The 21,405-nt window shown below is 37.5% G+C and overlaps 1 protein-coding gene across 4 annotated transcripts in view; it reads left to right on the forward strand.

Moving 5' to 3' along the window:
• ATG10 (autophagy related 10) overlaps positions 1 to 21,405 on the forward strand; it is a 234,428-nt gene that overhangs the window by 55,071 nt on the left and 157,952 nt on the right. For 3 of the 4 annotated variants that reach the window (XM_081231548.1, XM_081231549.1, XM_081231550.1), the window contains exon 3: positions 2,530 to 2,637. The exons of the other annotated variant lie outside the window; for it this stretch is intronic. In XM_081231548.1, the coding sequence (XP_081087674.1) occupies positions 2,530 to 2,637 (108 nt within the window). The remainder of the gene's footprint in view (positions 1 to 2,529; positions 2,638 to 21,405) is intronic. 4 annotated transcript variants of the gene reach the window in all.

The raw sequence follows: 21,405 nt of genomic DNA on the forward strand, positions 1-21,405 counted from the left end.
AAAAATTTTTTTTTTGGAAAAGAAGTGAAACCATCTTTATTAATAGATGATACAAATATTATAATTATAAAATAAAAAATAGTCTATAAACAAACTTAGCAAAGTTGCTGGCTACAAAGTCGCTAGATTATTTTTAAATTGCAGACTGTGAGTACTTTTTCTCAGAAACACATACAATTATGGTTTTATTGTATTTGGTAAATCTTTTATATAATCAGGTATTGATTATCATAATGAGAGTGATAATACAATACAGTAGAAAGTCTCGTTTTAAACTAGTAAATGCAATATAGGTCACTTTATAAAAAGATTATTTTGGTTACAAGTGACAGAAAATCCAACTTAAGTTGGGTGAAGCAAAGAAGGGACTTTTGGGGTCCATGTAATTGAAAAATTTGAGGGTAGAGCTAGCTTCAGGTATGGTTGGTATAAATAGTGTAATCAGGATCTGGTCTCTGCATATTATGGCCTTGCTTTCCTCTGCATTGGCTTTATTCTCAGGCTCCGTTTAATCACACGATAGCTGCCGACACTGCCAGGGTTTTATCTTTCTGGTTCAAATCTAGTAGAAAAGAGAATAGCTTTCACTAGAATTTAAAACAATAATTCCATCTACAAAATGTAGAACCTTAGTGAAATAATAAAAGATGATAGTGTTCGATGCCTAATAGCTTACTTTACAGGCAGGAAGGATATTAAAAATATTTAACAACCTATGGTAGTGGTATCAACCAGTCTGAATGAGTTGGCTGCAGTCAATCAGAACTAGTGTTGATCATGACCAAACAGCAGGGCGGCCCCTGTGTGAGTCCTGGCGGGATGACAGCCTAACTAACTGGGAGGTATTATAAAGGTGCCACCAGATTTCTCAGAAAATATAGTTTCTGTATTAGTTTCCTAGGGCTGCCATAACAATGTACCACAAACTGGGTGGCCTAAAGCACAGAAATGTATTCTCTCACAGTTCTGGAAGTTGGAAGTTGGAAATCAGGGTGTCAGCAGGGCCATGCTCCCTCCAAAGTCTCTAGAGAAGAATCTTCCTGTGCCTTTTCTAGCTTCTGGGTAGTTGATGGCAATCCTTGGCATTCTTTGGCTTGTAGATGCACCACTCCAATCTTTGCCTCTTTCTTCCCATGACTTTCTCCCATGTGTCTGTCTCTGTAGCCAAATTTCCCTCTTCTTATAACTACACCAGTCATATTGGATTTAGGGTCTAGTCTATTCCAGTATGATCTCATCTTAACTTGATTACATCTGCACAGACCCTATTTCCAAATAAGGTCACCAACAAAGTTCCTGGTGGACATGAAATTTGGGAGGATACAATTCAACCCAGGATAGTTACCTAATATCAAATGCTCTTACATAGTTGTCATGACACAAATTTTAAAAAATATCAATATTAAATAGCTCACAAACACTCTAAAATTGTCTTATTTTATAGTTAAAAACTGGATATTTGAAACTTAGTAAAAGTATTTAAGTGAATTATGAATTTTTTTTTTTACTACGTCAGATTAAGTAACCATGTTTTTCTTAATTATAATTATTTTAATTCTGTTAAAATATGAATGTTAGTGTGACATTTTAGTGGAGAATTAATAATATTCATTGATATGTGAGTATGTTTGTGCATGGCAAGTTATTACATTTTTACATGACTTCATTAAGTTCAAACAAGTTTTGCCTTAAAAAAAATGAAACTTAACACAATTAGATGAACATCATCCATTAGTGTATTTAACAGCAAATATAAAAAACAGAAGAGAAATGCAACTGGTGAAGGGCTTGGAAATCAAATCTTACAACAAACATTTGAAAATGGTGGTAATTGTCCTCAACTCTTTGAATAATGGCTCTGTGGAAAAGAGTTTAGACTCCAGAGGGCAGAACTAGAACCAGTGAATTAAGGTTAAAGGGGAATATTTTAGTGCAATGTGGAACTAAACTTTCTCAATGAACAATGTGTCATATGCCAAAATGGAGGTGGTAGTCATGTAAGGGAGTGAAGTGCAGGTTTCTGGAAGTGCTTAGGAAGGTGCTGAATGATTACCTCTCTGGGACCTTTTAATGGAGATCTTCCCATGAACAAGAAATTGAAATAGAGGGTCCCTTCTAGCTTCAAGATGCATGTCCTCCTAAAATTTCTATTTCTGTATATGCCATGAACATCAGTATTAATTATGTGACAAGATATTTCTATAAGTTTAGATATTTTTAAACAGCTGCCAATCCATTGTGTTCTATGAATTCTATGCTTTGAAATGCTTGGGGCATAAAAGGGATTTAATCTAAGAGAAGAGGAAACATCATTAATAGGTGTGAAAAGTAGGGGATTAAAATTTCTATTTATTGAGTACCTACTATGTACAGGGGTATTGGATGAGTTTCTTTCTCCATATTATCTCATTTAATATACTTAGTTTTTCATTACTCTGTTTGGAACTTATGAGATGCTGTAGATCTTAGAATGATGAGTTCTTACAATAATTGACATTTTCTTATGTATTGTTTGGTGATGGAACACAGGACTGTTCTGATGGCTACATGTGCAAAACACAGTTTCAAATTAAAAATGGGACTGCAGTGTCACATCGAGAAACATCTGCCTATGTACAAACATGTCTTCCCATGGAGGTGAGTGATTTAACATGTCATATTTTTCTTTTCAGTGTTTGTAAAGTATAAAGTAAAAACTTAAATCTGATAAATAATATATTTTAAAAATTAACTGCCATCAGATACTGGACGTGCTGTAGTGGGAGAAGTGAACATCATTTGTAGGAGGTTATTTTCTATAATATTGAGAGTAGGAACTGTGGTAAAGTTAAGATTCACTCCGGGTCTGTACAGATTGTAGTAAGCCTTCACCCTTTTGGTTTCTCTTGCATCTAAAGACCACAGATGCCTTCAGTTGCCTGTTGATTTTTTCCCAGTGAAATCCCCCCCAGGATAATACAGGCCTATACCTCAGTTGCTTAATGCATGGATGGAGATCTCTTTACCTAGTCTGCCTTTAATTTTTCTCCTATGTCCTTTAAAATATGCTGGATCTGGGTCTCATTCCTTAGGCAACTTTAACCTTGACTTGAAAATCTTGCTAAATTAAAATTTAATAAGGTGCTAATAATGGCTTAATGGTTTTCTGGGATATTTTCAATTTTCTTTTTATCAAAATGCAAATAGCCTTATTGTACTTTATATTGTTAATAAAATTGTTTATATATCTATTGTAAAAATGAACAATAGAGAAATACATTAAAAGAGTAAAGAAACTCCCATATGTCCTTCAACTGGAGGTAACCACTATTATTATTTTAGTAAGTATCCTTATACATATTTCTGTCATACACACACATACATACTTGTGTTCTGCAATGAACAAGCATAGCATGAATATCTTTTCATGTCAGTAAATGTAGATATCCATAGTTCTTTTTTAATAGCTCCATTGCATTCCATCCTACGGATGCACCATAATTATGTGGAACCCATATTGAAGTAAAATACTTGAATTTTAAAATTGAGGGGCTTCCCTGGTGGCGCAGTGGTTGAGAGTCCGCCTGCTGATGCAGGGGACACGGGTTCGTGCCCCGGTCCGGGAAGATCCCACATGCCGCGGAGCAGCTGGGCCCGTGAGCCATGGCCGCTGAGCCTGCGCGTCCAGAGCCTGTGCTCCGCAACGGGAGAGGCCACAACAGTGAGTCGCCTGCGTACCGCAAAAAAAAAAAAAAAAAAAAAAATTGAATCGGTGGGAATCTAATTGCTTCAACATAAAGAAAGAACTCTAATGCTTAGAATTCTGAGTATCCTGGTAAAATGGGAAAGGAGACTTTTTTGTGAAGGAAGAGTCCTTTCTTAGGACCTGTTAAATCAGTCCCCTTGAGCAGTCCAGCACTAACCCCCTCTGCCTGTGTATGATGCTGGCCTGGAAGTTACTCTCGCCTGTACAGTTTAGTTTGCAAGTTATTCTTGAGGATAGTGTGCTTGGTAATAAGGTAAGTGCCCCCGAGTAGGTGTTCAAATCTTGATTACTGTTTCCTGGTTCAAATAACCAACATCCTATCTGAAGCCAAGCATGTTGGGAAGCTTTTCAGTTCATTATATATTAGCTTTAAAAAATGCACATGGAGATGATGATTTAAAAGATAACTCACTAGTTTTTACCTAACAAGTTGTCAGACATTTGAAAAGCACTAAAAAGTGGTGTTGACAGTGTGAGGGAACTGACACTTTCTGGTTGATGTTTTAACTTTACAAAGTTTGAAGATGTGCACATACTATGAACAGTCTATTCCAATTCTAGGAATTTAGCTTCACAAAATATATTTTTTCAACATTTTTTATTTTCAACATTTCCCAACAAATTTCAAACACATATGAAAAAGTTGAAAGAATTTTGCAATGAACATCCACGTACTCATCACCTGGATTCTACCATTAACATTTTGCTGTGCTTGCTGTATTACATATCCATCCCTGATTCATGTATCAATACATCTTCTTTTTTGATGCAGTACTTTTATATCAAAGTAAATTGCAGACAAATACTTATAAAATAATCAGAAATGTACACAAAGTTTTACATGCAAGTATATTCATTTTACCGGTATTTATAATAGGAAAAATAGAAACTAAAATGTTCAACAGTAGTGGATTAGTTACTTACAGCACATCTCTGTGATGGAGTTTGTGATTCAGTAGGTTTGGACTGGGGCCTGAGAATCTGCAATTCTAAGTTCCCATGTTATGTTGATGCTGCTGGTACAGGGACCACCACACTTTGAGAACCACTGCAGTACATTATAATACAATTCTTAGCATATTTGAGATGGAGTACAGCTGAGATGGTTAGCTAATATGATGTATGGTAGAGTTGATATTGCAATAATCTTGATGAGATAAAAAATGTCTTAGGTTGGGCCTGATATGGAGATTCCTATTAAAGTGACTTATTAGGGATGTGTTCTTAGAAGAAAAATAGTGCCAGAAGCAGGACAGAACAAGGGATAAAAGCTAAGGAAGATTGTGGTCTCACTAGAGACTAACTTTAGTCTGATCTCCTTGAAGCTCTGGAGCACAGATACCCAGAATTAATCCTACTTTGTGTCCTTGAGGCTGACCTTTTGTACTCTGTAAGTTATTGGTTTGTCAGTCAGTCATTGGCTGACGTAGAGATAGACATAGCTTCCCAAGCAAGATGGCTCCAGTATTACTGAGAAATTCTTCAGAGAAGGGGGCTGCTGTGTGTTATCAGCCAGCACTTACACTGGCCTTAAGGGGACCTGGGTAGGGCACCAACAGCATCTACTACCAAAGGGTAACCTGAAGCCAACAAAATGGCATCTGTAAGGAAATTTATGTATAAGGTCTGCATTGACATGACAGCAATTTGTTTGAGAAAGAGCGAGTGATTTTAGTTGACCATAAGCTCAAATAAGTGAAAAGAATGCCATTGATGCTAGAGAAAATAACTGGAACCTAAGCTACACTAATGAAAGCATTTATAAATGGATTCCAAATATTGTCTAGGGACCCCTGGAGGGTCCCTGAAAGAGACCCTTTCAAGGGGTCCACAAGGTCAAAACTATTTAACAATATTAAAGTATTATTTACATTTTTTACTTCCATTCTCCCCGAGTTTTCCAGAGGCTACCTATGTGTGATATTGTAACAGAATGAATGCAGAAATAGTTATAGGAATCCAGCTGTCTTTATTTGAGTCAGACATTAAAAATATTTGCAAAATGTAAAACAATACTGCTTTACTTACTCATTTATGTTATTTTGGAAAACATTTATTTTTCATAGAAATTTGCTGTAATATTACTATGTATTTTTAAAGTGAATTAACAAATTTTTTTAAAAATTCAATTTTAATTTCTAATAGAGTAAATATCCATAAACATAACTCTCAAACAAAAGTTCATTGGAATCCTCAATGAATTTTAAAAGTATAAAGGAGTATTGAGACCAGAAAGTTTAAAAATCACTGATCTAAAGGAAATATTACATTATTACATGTGAAGAGCAACATTGATAGCTAGAATGCATAATGAATGAATCCATAAATAATAGTTGAAAATAAATCATAAGTAGGGTTTATCCATTGAAAGAAGTATGCCATGGGTGGGCTTGAAAGTATATTACTATGAGGACTATTTGGCAGCTCTGAAGACCTAGGAAGGTTAGTTGTCTTAAGATATCTAGAAGGCTTTCCTGTGGAAGACAGAGTAGACTCATTTTGTTTCTGAGGATAGAATTAGTTTGTGTCTGGAAATTATTCTAGACAAGTCTCTCTACTGTTTAGAGTTGCCTACAGTGAAATTGGTCAACTTGCAAAGTTGTGAGTTCCCTTCCCTTTCATGGAGATGTTCAGCCACAGAGTAGATTACCCTTTCTCCAGAACAGTAGTCACTGACGGAAATGTTCAGATGCTTAAAGCACCAGGCAGATGATGAGTGAGTGAAGTGGGGTGATGGGAAGTGGTGGGAGCTGTGGAGAAGTGGAGAGGGAATGGCTCATCCAAAGGGGCAGTAGAAATGCAGCTCCAGGTGGGTTTAATTGAAAAACAAACAAACTGTGCAGGCCAAATAAACTATGTGTATGGGCTTCAAATGGTCCTTAGGCCACCAGTTTATAACCTAGCCTCTAATATTATAGAAAGGAGTCCTGCATTGTGTAGAAGACTGAGCCAGGGGACCTCTGAATTCTCTTTAGAATTTAAAGCCTGATCCATATCTGTATATCACATTTCCTATTTATTTGAAAAAATGCCTCTACTAATAGTTGCTTTAAATAGATTTTTTTTAAAAATTGGCCATTTATGAAGTGGGAAGTCAACTCACTTCTTTGTTCTAACCAGAACTGGCAGTCTTGACTGTAGAAGGGTAGCTGGATTCATGATTTTTATGCCTGTGAGTTTAATCCTTTAATAAACAGCATTTTAAAAATCAAAGTGAAATATAATGGAGTATATAAGTGAAGTAATTTGTGAAAATCATAAACTATGTCTTTTTTGAATTTTTAAAATATAATTTAAAATGATACTTAAAAGAGTGAGATGATATTCAGAAATCTACTAAATATTGGGGTAACTTAGTTCTGGTTTTGGGGAACAGGAGTTCTTATAGGTTAATCATTAGATAAGACATTTATTGTTGAGAGTAGTTTATATGATTTGCTTGTGACATTTCTGAGTTTGTGAAATAACAAACTGTGGCAATTTTTGAACAAGATCTTTTCTTTACCAGTGACCAAGAGAAATTCATTGCCTCAATTTAAAACCTTATAAATGTAAGTGAATATTTTCAACAGGAGCCAACATAATTAACACTGGTTCTTGAATATCTTATTATATGGAACACTAATTTCTTTTTTTTTTAATTTTTATTTATTTATTCATGGCTGTGTTGGGTCTTCATTGCTGCACACGGGCTTTCTCTAGTTGTGGCGAGCAGGGGCTATTCTTTGTTGTGGTGCACGGGCTTCTCACTGCAATGGCTTCTCTTGTTGCGGAGTACAGGCTCTAGGCGCACGGGCTTCAGTAGTTGTGGCATACAGGCTCAGTAGTTGTGGCTCGTGGACGCTAGAGTGCAGGCTCAGTAGTTGTGGCACACGGGCTTCGTTGCTCTGCGGCATGTGGGATCTTCCCCGACCACGGCTCAAACCCGTGTCTCCTGCATTGGCAGGCGGATTCTTAATCACTGCGACACCAGGCAAGTCCGTAACACTAATTTCTATAAATGGATGTTGGTGCTAATACTTCACTTTATCAACTTAGGACTTTTTGGATTTAACTGAAGACTTTTCTTAGAGAAATTAAGATATCATTTAACACTAGTGAAAAACATGATTTAACATGTTAAATGCTTTAACAAATATGAGCTTATTGTGGAAAGTCTTATCAAAGCCTTATTTACATAAATAAAACAATAGTTTGAGAATGGAAGTGGGAGCAAAGGCTCTATATTCATGTTAGACAATTTTTTGAGGAAAATTAGTCATTATTAACCTTTAAAACTCATGTGAATATTATTGCAAAATAACTACTAAACTTTAAAAATATTTTGTGGGCTTCCCTGGTGGCGCAGTGGTTGAGAACCCACCTGCCAATGCAGGGGACACGGTTTCAAGCCCTGTTCTGGGAAGATCCCACATGCCACAGAGCAGCTAAGCCCATGCGCCACAACTACTGAGCCCGCATGCCTAGAGCCCGTGCTCCACAACAAGAAAAGCCACCGCAATGAGAAGCCTGCGTACCTCAATGAAGAGTAGCCCCCACTCGCCACAACTGGAGAAAAGCCTGCGTGCAGCAACAAAGACCCAACGCAGCCAAAAATAAATAAATAAGTAAATGTAAAAAATATATTTTGTAAGGTTCTAAATTAACTCACTGGCCAATAAAGACTACAATGACTAGAATGAAAAAACAAGGTGTAAGTTTTTTTTATCATGTTTAACATTAAACCACTCTAAATAAAAGGAAACAATGAGATGAATATTCAGCATGGATGTTGATTGTTAATAATGAGTAGTAAAAATTATTAATGAATGCTTAGAAAAGGGAAATGCCTGAAAGTCCTTCCTGTAGAACTAGCTTTTGTCTGACATTGCTTTGCATTTTATTTTTATCTCTAACTTCTTCATTTATGAACTTCTGAATCATTTTCATAGAATAGAGATGGCCCAGATTTTGCCCTTTGATTCATTCAATTTAGATACCCATAAATATTTATTTTAGGTTGGTCAGTTATTTTTTTTATATTATTGAAGTTTGGATTCTTCTGTCTGAAGTTCCATTTCTTCCTTTTGATGAGGTATCAGAGATGGGTATTGAGAATATTTTATTTATTCATTTACTATCTTCATTACTTTAAAGCCTGAGGTTACACCTTCAGATTAAATTTTTTAAAACTATGAAAATGATAGATTCATAAAAATAGTAATAGTATGCTACTGGAAAAAGGGATTTTTGTCCTAGGGCCTTGTAGTCCACTAACTGGGACTCTCCTTAGTCCAGGGCAGGTAGAATATTATAGGGAGCCCTGAACAAAAAACAACCTATCATAAATTCCCTGAAGCGTAAAGCTGAGAATCAGTAACAGGAGATGATCTCAATTGCCAAAAGAACATATTCAGAGATTGATGATCTTCTGATGTAACCAGGTCTTCAAATATACACATTTGCCCTAAGGATGTTATTAAGTGGCTTCTAGGATGAGTTCTATTTTGTATGTCTGAAATAGACTCATATGTCAGAATATTGTGGGGTTTTCTTTAGTATATAATGGATAAATGACAAGCTACTGTTCTCAGTGTTAACAGTTTCTCTGTAAAGCAACTGCTATTTTTAGACTGACGAATGCACATGTTGATAAATGTAAATGATGAGTAATAAGCATGATTACCACTAGTATTTGAAACTGTAATTATTAAAGCAATGCTAACATACCAGAAAGTCTGTTATATTTAATGTGTGTAGATGCAAATAAAAGTACCTGTAATAGTCAGTCAGTATTTATTTATTGATTTAATGAATCTAATGCTGATAGATAAGTGGATTTTTAAAGTAAATAACTATTAATACAGCAGACCCCAATCCCACAATACCATTTTTGTGTTTTTCTTGAGGTATTATGAAAATATTCAAAGGCAAAATAAATTTTAATTTTGTCTAATTTAGAGTGTAAATATATGCCACAGAGCACTGTGGTGTTTGATAGGAGATAGTATAGGATATTCTGAAAACTAGTCAGGTCTGATTAGGATTTTCAGTTCTAACAAAATTGTGGGTTATTGCACTAGATATAATATTTATTACACAAACTATATTTCTTTACTGTATGACAGAAGTGTGTGTTTACTTACTCATAGAACTCATCAGAAACCACATATAGAGATGTGGCACTAAAATTATTTGAATTACCTAATAAAATCTCAGGGGGTCTTAAAGCAACTTAGCGTTTGGCTGTGAAACCAAGAAGTCTTATATAGAGGCAGAGACATGCTCCATATTCTCCCAAATCTTCTTTCTTCTCTAGGCTCTTGGTACCTGAGTAATATCACTTTGCAAAACGCAGGGAGAGTATTAGGTGTAGTGAGAACCTATAACCTAATCGGCTTCCTTTTTTTTTTGAATTTTATTTATTTGCCATACAGCAAGTTCTTATTAGTTATCTATTTTATACATATTAGTGTATATATGTCAATCCCAATCTCCGGATTCTTCCTACCCCCACCCCCACCGCTTTCCCCCCTTGGAGTCCATACATTTGTTCTCTACATCTGTATCTTCATTTCTGCCCTGCAAACCAGTTCATTTGTACCATTTTTCTAGGTTCCACATATATGCATTAATATACGATATATTTTTTTCTCTTTCTGACTTACTTCACTCTGTATGACAGTCTCTAGATCCATCCACATCTCTACAAATGACCCAATTTCGTTCCTTTTTATGGCTGAGTATTATTCCATTGTATATATGTACCACATCTTTATCCATTCGTCTGTTGATGGGCATTTAAGTTGCTTCCATGACCTGGCTATTGTAAATAGTGCTGCAGTGAACATTGGGGTGCATGTGTCTTTTTTTTTTTTTTTTTTTTTTGCTGTATGAGGGCCTCTCACTGCTGTGGCTTCTCCCGTTGTGGAGCACAGGCTCCAGACGCGCAGGCTCAGCAGCCATGGCTCACAGGCCCAGCCACTCCGCGGAATGTGGGATCTTCCCGGACCCAGGCACGAACCTGCATCCCCTGCATCGGCGGGTGCACTCTCAACCACTGTGCCACCAGGGAAGCCCACATGTGTCTTTTTGAATCATGGTTTTCTATGGGTATATGCCCAGTAGTGGGATTGCTGGGTCATATGGTAATTCTATTTTTAGTATTTTTAAGGAACCTCCATACTGTTCTCCATAGTGGCTATATCAATTTACATTCCCACGAACAGTGTAGGAGGGTTCCGTTTTCTCCACACCCTCTCCAGCATTTGTTGTTTGTAGATTTTCTGATGATGGCCATTCTAACTTGTGCGAGGTGATAGCTCATTGTAGTTTTGATTTGCATTTCTCTAATGATTAGTGATGTTGAGCAGCTTTTCCTGTGCTTCTTGGCCATCTGTGTGTCTTCTTTGGAGAAATGTCTATATAGGTCTTCTGCCCAGTTTTTGATTGGGTTGTTTTTTTAATATTGAGCTGCATGAGCTGTTTATGTATTTTGGAGATTAATCCTTTGTCTGTTGTTTTGTTTGCAAAATTTTCTCCCATTCTGAGGGTTGTCTTTTTGTCTTGTTTGTAGTTTGCTTTGCAAAAGCTTTTAAGTTTCATTAGGTCCCATTTGTTTATTTTTCTTTTTATTTCCATTACTCTAGGAGGTAAATCAAAAAAGATCTTGGTGATTTATGTCAAGGAGTGTTTTTCCTATATTTTCCTCTAAGAATTTTATAGTGTCTGGTCTTACATTTAGGTCTCAAATCCATTTTGAGTTTATTTCTGTGTATGGTGTTAGGGAGTGTTCTAATTTCATTCTTTTACGTGTAGCTGTCCAGTTTTCCAAGCACCACTTATTGAAGAGACTGTCTTTTCTCCATTGTGTATCCTTGCCTCCTTTGTCATAGATTAGTTGACCATAGGTGCGTGGGTTTATCTCTGGGCTTTCTATCCTGTTCCATTGATCTATATTTCTGTTTTTGTGCCAGTACCATATTTTCTTGATTACTATAGCTTTCTAGTATAGTCTGAAGTCAGGGAGTCTGATTCCTCCAGCTCCGTTTTTTTCCCCTCAAGACTCCTTTGGCTATTCAGGGTCTTTTGTGTCTCCATGCAAATTTTAAGATTTTTTGTTCTCATTCTGTAAAAGATGCCACTGGTAATTTGATAGAGATTGCATTGAATCTGTAGATTGCTTTGGGTAGTATAGTCATTTTTACAATATTGATGTTTCCAATCCAAGAACAGGGTATATCTCTCCATCTGTTTGTGTAATCTTTGATTTCTTTCATCAGTGTCTTATCGTTTTCTGAGTACAGGTGTTTTACCTCCTGAGGTAGGTTTATTCCAAGGTATTTTATTCGTTTTTGTTGCAGTGGTGAATGGGATTGTTTCCTTAATTTCTCTTTCTGATCTTTCGTTGTTAGTGTATAGGAATGCAAGAGATTTCTGTGCATTAATTTTGTATCCTACAACTTTACCAAATTCATTGATTAGCTCTAGTAGTTTTCTGGTGACATCTTTAGGATTCTCTATGTATAGTATCATGTCATCTGCAAACAGTGACAGTTTTGCTTCTTATTTTCCAATTTGTACTCCTTTTATTTCTTTTTCTTCTCTGATTGCCATGGCTAGGACTTCCAAAACTATGTTGAATAATAGTGGGGAGAGTGGACATCCTTGTCTTGTTCCTGATCTTAGAGGAAATACTTTCAGTTTTTCACCATTGAGAATGATGTTTGCTGTGGGTTTGTTGTATATGGCCTTTATTATGTTGAGGTAAGTTCCTTCTATGCCCACGTTCTGGAGATTTTTTATCATAAATGGGTGTTGAATTTTGTCAAAAGCTTTTTCTGCATCTATTGAGATGATCATATGGTTTTTCTTCTTCAGTTTGTTAATATGGTGTATCACATTGATTGATTTGCGTATATTGAAGAATCCTTGCATCCCTGGGATACATCCCACTTTATCATGGTGTATGATCCTTTTAATGTGCTGTTGGATTCTGTTTGCTAGTATTTTGTTGAGGATTTTTGCATCTGTATTCATCAGTGATAGTGGTCTGTAATTTTCTTTTCTTGTAGTATCTGTCTCTGGTTTTGGTATCAGGGTGATGGTGGCCTCATAGAATGAGTTTGGGAGTGTTCCTTCCTCTGCAATTTTTTGGAAGAGTTTGAGAAGGATGTGTGTTAGCTCTTCTCTGAATGTTTGATAGAATTCATCTGTGAAGCCATCTGATCCTGGACTTTTGTTTGTTGGAAGATTTTTAATCACAGTTTCAATTTCATTACTTGTGATTGGTCTGTTCATATTTTGTATTTCTTCCTGGTTCAGTCTTGGAAGATCATACCTTTCTAAGAATTTGCCCATTTCTTCCAGGTTGTCCGTTTTATTGGCATAGAGCTGCTTGTAGTAGTCTCTTAGGATGCTTTTTATTTCTGTGGTGTCCATTGTAACTTCTCCTTTTTCATTTCTGATTTTTTGATTTAGTATTCTCCCTCTTTTTCTTGATGAGTCTGGCTAAAGGTTTATCAATTTTATCTTCTCAAATAACCGGCTTTTAGTTTTATTGATCTTTGCTATTGTTTTCTTTGTTTCTATTTCATTTATTTCTGCTCTGATCTTTATGATTTCTTTCCTTCTACTAACTTTGGGTTTTGTTTGTTCTTCTTTCTCTAGTTCCTTTAGGTGTAAGGTTAGATTGTTTATTTGAGACTTTTCTTTTTTCTTGAGGTAGGATTGTATTGCTATAAACTTCCATCTTAGAACTGCTTTTGCTGCATCCCATAGGTTTTGGATCATCGTGTATTCATTATCATTTGTCTCTAGGTATTTTTTGATTTCCTCTTTGATTTCTTCAGTGATCTCTTGGTTATTTAGTAGCATATTGTTTAACCTCCATGTGTTTGTGTTTTTAACGTTTTTCTCCCTGTAATTTACTTCTAATCTTATAGTGTTGTGGCCAGAAAAGATACTTGATATGATTTCAATTTTCTTAAATTTACCAAAGCTTGATTTGTGACCCAAGGTGTGATTTTTCCTGCAGAATGTTCCACCTGCCCTTGAGAAGAAAGTGTAATCTGCTGCTTTTGGATGCAATGTCGTATAAATATCAATTACATCTATCTGGTCTATTGTGTCATTTAAAGGTTGTGTTTCCTTATTAATTTTCTGTCTGGATGATCTGTCCATTGGTGTAAATGAGGTGTTAAAAAAATCTCCCACTGTTATTGTGTCACTGTCAATTTCTTCTTTTATAGCTGCTAGCAGTTGCCTTATGTATTGAGGTGCTCCTATGTTGGGTGCATATATATTTATAATTGTTATGTCTTCTTCTTGGATTGATCCCTTGAGCATTATGTAGTGTCCTTTCTTGTCTCTTGTAACATTCGTTATTTTAAAGTCTATTTTATCTGATATGAGTATTACTACTCCAGCTTTCGTTTTATTCCCATTTGCATGGAATATCTTTTTCCATCTGCTCACTTTCAGTCTTTATGTGTCCCTAGATCTGAAGTGGGTCTCTTGTAGACAGCATATATATGGGTCTTGTTTTTGTATCCATTCAGCAAACGTCTGTCTTTTTGTTGGAGCATTTAATCCATTCACATTTAAGGTAATTATCGATATGTATGTTCCTATGACCATTTTCTTAATTTTGGGTTTGTTTTTGTAGGTCCTTTTCTTCTCTTGTGTTTCCCACTTAGAGAAGTTCCTTTAGCATTTGTTGTAGAGCCGGTTTGGTGGTGCTGAATTCTCTTAGCTTTTGCTTGTCTGTAAAGCTTCTGATTTCTCTGTCGACTCGGAATGAGGTCCTTGCCGGGTAATCTTGGTTGTAGTTTCTTCCCTTTCATCACTTTAAATATATCGTGCCACTCCCTTCTGGCTTGTATAGTTTCTGCTGAGAAGTCAGCTGTTAACCTTATGGGAGTTCCCTTTTATGTTATTTGTCATTTTTCCCGTGTCGCTTTCAATAATTTTTCTTTATCTTTAATTTTTGTCAATTTGATTACTATGTGTCTTGGCGTGTTTGTCCTTAGATTTATCCTGCCTGGGACTCTGTGCACTTCCTCTACTTGGGTGGCTATTTCCTTTCCCATGTTAGGGCAGTTTTCAACTCTAATTTGTTGAAATATTTTCTCGAGTCCTTTCTCTCTCTCTTCTCCTTCTGGGACCCCTATAATGCAAATGTTGTTGCGTTTTATGTTGTCCCAGAGGTCTCTTAGGCTGTCTTCATTTCTTTTCATTCTGTTTTCTTTATTCTGTTCCATGGCAGTGAATTCCACCATTCTGTCTGCCAGGTCACTTATCTGTTCTTCTGCCTCAGTTATTCTGCTACTGATTCCTTCTAGTGTATTTTTCATTTCAGTTATTGTATTGTCCATCTTTGTTTGTTTGTTCTTTTGTTTGTTTGTTTTTCTAGATGTTCTTTAATTCTTCTAGGTCTTTGTGAAACATTTCTTGCATCTTTTCGATCTTTGCCTGCATTGTTTTCTGAGGTCCTGGATCATCTTCAGTATCATTATTCTGAATTCTTTTTCTGGAAGGTTGCCTATTTCCACTTCATTTAGTTGTTTTTTGGGGGCTTTATCTTGTTCCTTCATCTGGTACAAAGTGTTCTGCCTTTTCATTTTGTCTGTCTTTCTGTGGATGTGGTTTTCCTTCCACGGGCTGCAGAATTGTAGTTCTTCTTGCTTCTGCTGTCTGCCCTCTTGTGGATGAGGCTATCTAAGAGGATTGTGCAAGCTTCCTGATGGGAGGGACTGGTGTTGGGTAGAGCTGGGTGTTGCTCTGGTGGGCAGAGCTCAGTAAAACTTTAATCTGCTTGTCTGCTGATGGGTGGGCCTGGGTTCCCTCCCTGGTGGTTGTTTGGCCTGAGGCGACCCAGCACTGGAGCTTACCTGGCTCTTTTCTGGGGCTAATGGCAGACTCTTGGAGGGCTCATGCCAAGGACTACTTCCCAGAACTACTGTTGCCAGTGTCCCTGTCCCCACAGTGAGCCACAGCCACCCCCCTGCCTCTGCAGGAGACCCTCCAACACTAGCAGGCAGGTCTGGTTCAGTCTCCTATGGGGTCACTGGTCCTTCCCCTGGGTCCCCCTGTGCACACTACTTTGTGTGTGTCCTCCAAAAGTGGATCCTCTGTTGCCCCCAGTCCTGTCAAAGTCTTGCAGTCAAATCCTGCTAGGCTTCAAAGTCTGATTCTCTAGGAATTCCTCCTCCCATTGCCAGACTCCCAGGTTGGGAAGCCTGATGTGGGTTCAGAACCTTCACTCTTGTGGGTGGACTTCTGTGGTATAAGTGTTCTCCAGTTTGTGAGTCACCCACACAGCTATTATGTGATTTGATTTTATTGTGATTGCACCCCTCCTACCATCTCATTGCAGCTTCTCCTTTGTCTTTGGATGTGGGGTATCTTTTTTAGTGAGTTCCAGTGTCTTCCTATCGATGATTGTTCAGCAGTTAGTTGTGATTCTGGTGCTCTCTCAAGATAGAGTCTAAATGGCTTCTTAAGTTTACTCCTACCTTTGAAATTCTCTGTGCTCTGTTTGCCTTAGCAGAGCAAAGAGAGAATCTATTTTTTTTTTTTTTTTTTTTCTTTTTGGCGGTATGCGGGCCTCTCACTGTTGTGGCCTCTCCCGTTGCGGAGCACAGGCTCCGGATGCGCAGGCCCAGCGGCCATGGCTCACGGGCCCAGCCGCTCCGCGGCATATGGGATCCTCCCAGACCGGGGCACGAACCCGTATCCCCTTCATCGGCAGGCGGACTCTCAACCACTGCGCCACCAGGGAGGCCCCGAGAATCTATTTTTTGAGAGAAATCAAGTTGAATCAATCCAGATAGGTAACTAATTCTCTTTCTATTTTTCAAGCCAGTAGAAAAGCCTTTGTAAAGGCATCTGACATAGCCATTGTATTTTAACTCAGCAGTGAGTTATATCACAAAGCTTTCTTTATGTATAGTCCTAATATTGGCGTGGTTTTCTAAAAGTCAAAAGTATGATCATTTCTAGCCACAGATGTGTACTTGAGAGAATGTTGAGCTGATATTTTGTGTATGAAAATCTGACTTTCAATGTGGAATGCTTATGTCCAGTTTTAAAGGTCTAACAGGAACGAGTTGTTTCTGAGGAAGAACACTTAGTGTATTATTTTAATTGCTCTTATTATTTCTCCCATTTATGAAAAACAATGAGTGTGAGATGTTTTCCATGATATAGCTTTAAAAAAGAAAGAATGGATTGATTGGAGCTTTCAATCTTTATGTGGATCTTTTTTTTTTTTTTTGCGGTACGCGGGCCTCTCACTGTTGTGGCCTCTCCCGTTGTGGAGCACAGGCTCCAGACGCACAGCCTCAGCGGCCATGGCTCACGGGCCCAGCCGCTCCACGGCATGTGGGATCTTCCTGGACTGGGGCATGAACCCGCGTCCCCTGCATCGGCAGGCGGACTCTCAACCACTGCGCCACCAGGGAAGCCCTATGTGGATCTTTTTAAATGGAAAATTTCTGAGCAGGATATCTTGATTTTATAATCAAATCTAAAATAAATGAAAGTGAAACCACTATTTAGTACTTTTTCCTCTCCCTTTGTTTTGTTTGAAGTCAGTGGAAACTCCATGTGTGGAGAGGGATACATTGTTGGAATATATTCCAGTGAGATTTGCTCTCACAAAAGATTAAATAGGATCTAAAATATTTGAGTCTTCAAGAGTATTTTATCAATTATATTAAAAAATTTTTTTCTTCCTTAGTTAATTTTGTTTTTGGTTTTGTTTTATTTCTTTTGGCTGTGCCTCACAGCATTTAGGATCTTGGTTCCCTGATCAGGGATTGAACCTGTGCCCCCTGCAGTGGAAGCGCAGAATATTTTTTTTTTGAAAATATTTATTCATTTATTTATTATTATTATTATTATTTTTGGCTGTGTCAGGTCTTAGTTGTGGCACATGGGATCTTTCATTGCAGCTTGCAGGATCCTTATTGCGGTGTGTGGGCTTCTGTGTTGTGGCGTGTGGGCTCCAGAGCATATGGGCTCTGTAGTTGTGGCCTGCCAGCTCTCTAGTTGTGGCACGTGGGCTCTCTAGTTGTGGCATGTGGGCTTAGTTGCTCCGCAGCATGTGGGACCTTAGTTCCCTGATCAGGGGTCCCCTGCATTGCAAGACAGATTCTCAACCCCTGGACCACCAGGGAAGTCCTGGAAGCATGGAATCTTAACCACTGGACTGCCAGGGAAGTCCTCCTTAGTTAAGTTGAAAAGGTTAATTTAAAAAATATTTTCTGGGGCTTCCCTGGTGGCGCAGTGGTTGAGAGTCCGCCTGCCGATGCAGGGGACATGGGTTCGTGCCCCAGTCCAGGAAGATCCCACATTCTGCAGAGCAGCTAGGCCTGTGAGCAACAGACCCTGAGCCTGCGTGTCTGGAGCCTGTGCTGCGCAACGGGAGAGGCCGCAGCAGTGAGAGGCCCACATACCGCAAAAAAAAAAAAAAAAAAAAATGGATGGACTATTTTTACAGGGAGAGAACAAAACATTTCCAGACTGGAATAGTGGTTCTCAACCTTTCTCCTAGACTCTAAGCACTGACCTGGTTAGATCACTTCGATCCCTGCTGTGTCCTTAGCATCTAGCCCAGAGCCTGGCATATTAATGCCAGAAACTAATGTAGCCTGTATCTTGATTTTTCTGGATTGGAACTGTCTAAAATTCCCCTCTCTCTGAAATACTATTAACTTACTAAAAGTAAGCAATGTTACAATAAATATTTTGTCATTATCCATTTTTTTGTCTGTTTATTAAGTGGTACTTATTAAATGAAGTGGCCAGTAATATTTCTTAAAGTTTATTTTTGTATTTACGTGCCTAAGGGTGAAAAATAACTTTACATAAAATAAATGGAAATATCCAAGTATTGTCTGAAATCTGTTGCTTGTAGAAGCGCCAAGGTATATTAAGATGAAATTTCAATCGCCAGTTATCCCAAAGGACTGAAAGTGGTGTATTTGACAGAAGATCTTTTTCAAGAAAAGTTTGCCAGCTTCCACACTGGAGCTTTTACATATAAGATGATTGGTAGTTTAGCATTCTTTTTTAAAAATAATAAACAAATGAATATTTTAGGAAACCTCTGATAGACTGAATCAGGTGAAACTGATTTAATGTTATGGATAATTACATAATTAGTGCTGTAAAAAATAAACCATACCATCTACTTGATGGACTGGAGCTGCTGTGAAGAGGTATGTAATTATACAATCAGCATCCTCCTCCTATGCTGATTCTAGGTAATCCTTTTTCTTCCTTGTCTGAGAAGGGGCTTCCTGTCTTGTGTTTCTTGATGTTAATTTTAAATGAACAGAGCTGAGCATTGATTAGTTTCCAGTCCCTTGATAAGTCTTTCCATGCTCCAGGTCTGAGTGAGAGCATCCTCTGAGAACAGTGGCTTTCAGACTTTTTTGATATATACCCACACTAAGAAATACATTTTACATCAGGACCCAGTACACTCCATACACACATACCTGAAACCAAGATTCATTAGAAACAATTCTTATTCTTTTTGATCTACCTACTCTATTAATCTATTCTGCTCTATTTCTTTTAAAAATGCTGAAGTCTACCAGTTGACTTCAGAACCTCCTAACAGCTCATGACTCACATTTAGAAAATGTTAGTTAGAGCCTTGATGATTGCTAATGTCAGTGGAAGGGATTCAGAGAGTTGCATAATGGGGCTGCCGTGGGCTTTAGGTAGCAGGTGGTGTGGCATGGTTGAAAGAGCAAGGGCTTTGGAGTTGGGCAAATTTGGTTTTAAATCCCTACTTTTCCTCACTTTAACTGTGTACTTTGAACATGTTACTGAACCCCTTTGAGCCTCAAATACCTCATCTGTAAACACAGATTCCAAATATTTGAGGGAGTTAGGAAGTGGGGAATTGGGGGCTCTATATTAAATTATGTCATGGAAGAAAGCACCTGACCATTGCTGAAAAAGTGGTAGGTGCTTCATAAAGTTTATGTTCCTTTCCCCACTCTTTTTCAGTTTCAAACACCTCACCTGGGGAACGGTTTGGTAATAACTCCTGCCTCACAGGGTGGTTGTGAGGATCACATAGGATAATGGGAGCCAAGGGTTAACTCATGTTAATTTTTATCAGAGCATCCTTAAGGCAGCATCACTGTTTCAGAATAAACCTTTGTGCAAGTGGGATAGAGAGACCTGCAAAGGTTAAGTGACAAGACTAGAAAACAAAACTGGTTCTGAAATTCTGTATTATGACTTAATAGCAAGGATTGTTTTGAGATGTAGTGGTATTGCATGTGGATATTGGAGAACTGCTACCAAAACTGCCAAAGGATGATTTATAGTGCCTATTATAAATTACTATATACAAGTTGTTCCATTTTACATTATATATAGAATTTAAAGAAACTTAAAAATTATTCAACAGAGGATTTTTCTTCATCAAGACCTGGAAAATGCACATCAGAAGACAACTAATTACCTATTGTATAATATTTCTGTCATTTTCTTTACCTTAACTGGAATGCAGTATAATAATTTAATTGTGAGACATAGAAGAATGTAGCCTCCATCTCACAGCTTGAAATCTTGGGAGGAAGGAGAATTTTCATTGTATATTTGTATGTTTTTATATAAGCACCTTCTTTACTTTAAAGGTGTTATAGTTTTTACTATAGTTTTATAGTAAGTTAGTTCATAACTTTGAAATGCTGTTTCCTCACTAGTTTTAATTTTTTATTTTCTTGCCTGAAAGAAAACTCCTTGGTTTTGATACTGTCTGTGCTTCTCACTTCCATTCATCTTTTCTCTAGAATTTTACTGATGTTGTGATTATTTAGTGGTAACCTGGGCTTTGTTGGTTGTGGGGAAGGAACGTAAATCAGACAAGGCAAGTATAAAGCCATGACAGATACAAAGCATCTTTTCTATATCTCTTATTCTCCATGGTATCCAGTCTCTGGTTGTTCTGAAATATTTCACTCTCATTTTAGGCCTGTGCTGGTTGATTGCACTTAATTTCGGTTTCATTTCTATGTTTCCAGTACCTTACATTGTGTTAGGAAATCACCTAACACTTTATGTTAAGTTCAAATCACACTTATATTCAGAAGAGGCATGGTTCCTTTAAGACTGCAGTACCTTTTTCTCTGCCAGAAAGCTCATTTGGGCTTAACCAAAAAGGGTTTCAATGTAAATTGAATATTGATAGAGAAGGGAGGTTAATTGACCTTAGTAACTTGGTTGCTAAGGAAGCATTTTCCTGATTGGGAGGAAACTCTCCTGGGTATTCTACAGCTTCTTGTGGACCTAAGATGCTTTGTTTTATCTTACTTTCTGTTTCTGAGTTGGAAGAGGAAAGAGCAGAAAGCTATCATAGGAATGAAAAGCTGTGGGAAGCAGATGGTTGCTCTCTCTTCGCTACAGAAAGAGAGAGCTAAATAGTGACTAGCAACAAGCCAATGCCAGCAAGGACTCTTTGTGTAAGGCAGACAGTTGGAAAATACTATGAAGGCAAGATATAAAGAGCTTGCATAGGAGGACATAGAGAGGTTAGACTAGGGCCTTTTCAGTGCCTGGAAACATGTAGGTGAGAGAAATTAAAGGATATTTTTAATGGACATCCAACATCCATGTTAAATAGCAGGATTAAATGTTTTCCGTATGGCTGAGTT

The sequence above is a fragment of the Mesoplodon bidens genome, assembly GCF_964165515.1.
Source record: "Mesoplodon bidens genome assembly, chromosome: 4".
Taxonomy (NCBI): domain Eukaryota; kingdom Metazoa; phylum Chordata; class Mammalia; order Artiodactyla; family Ziphiidae; genus Mesoplodon; species Mesoplodon bidens.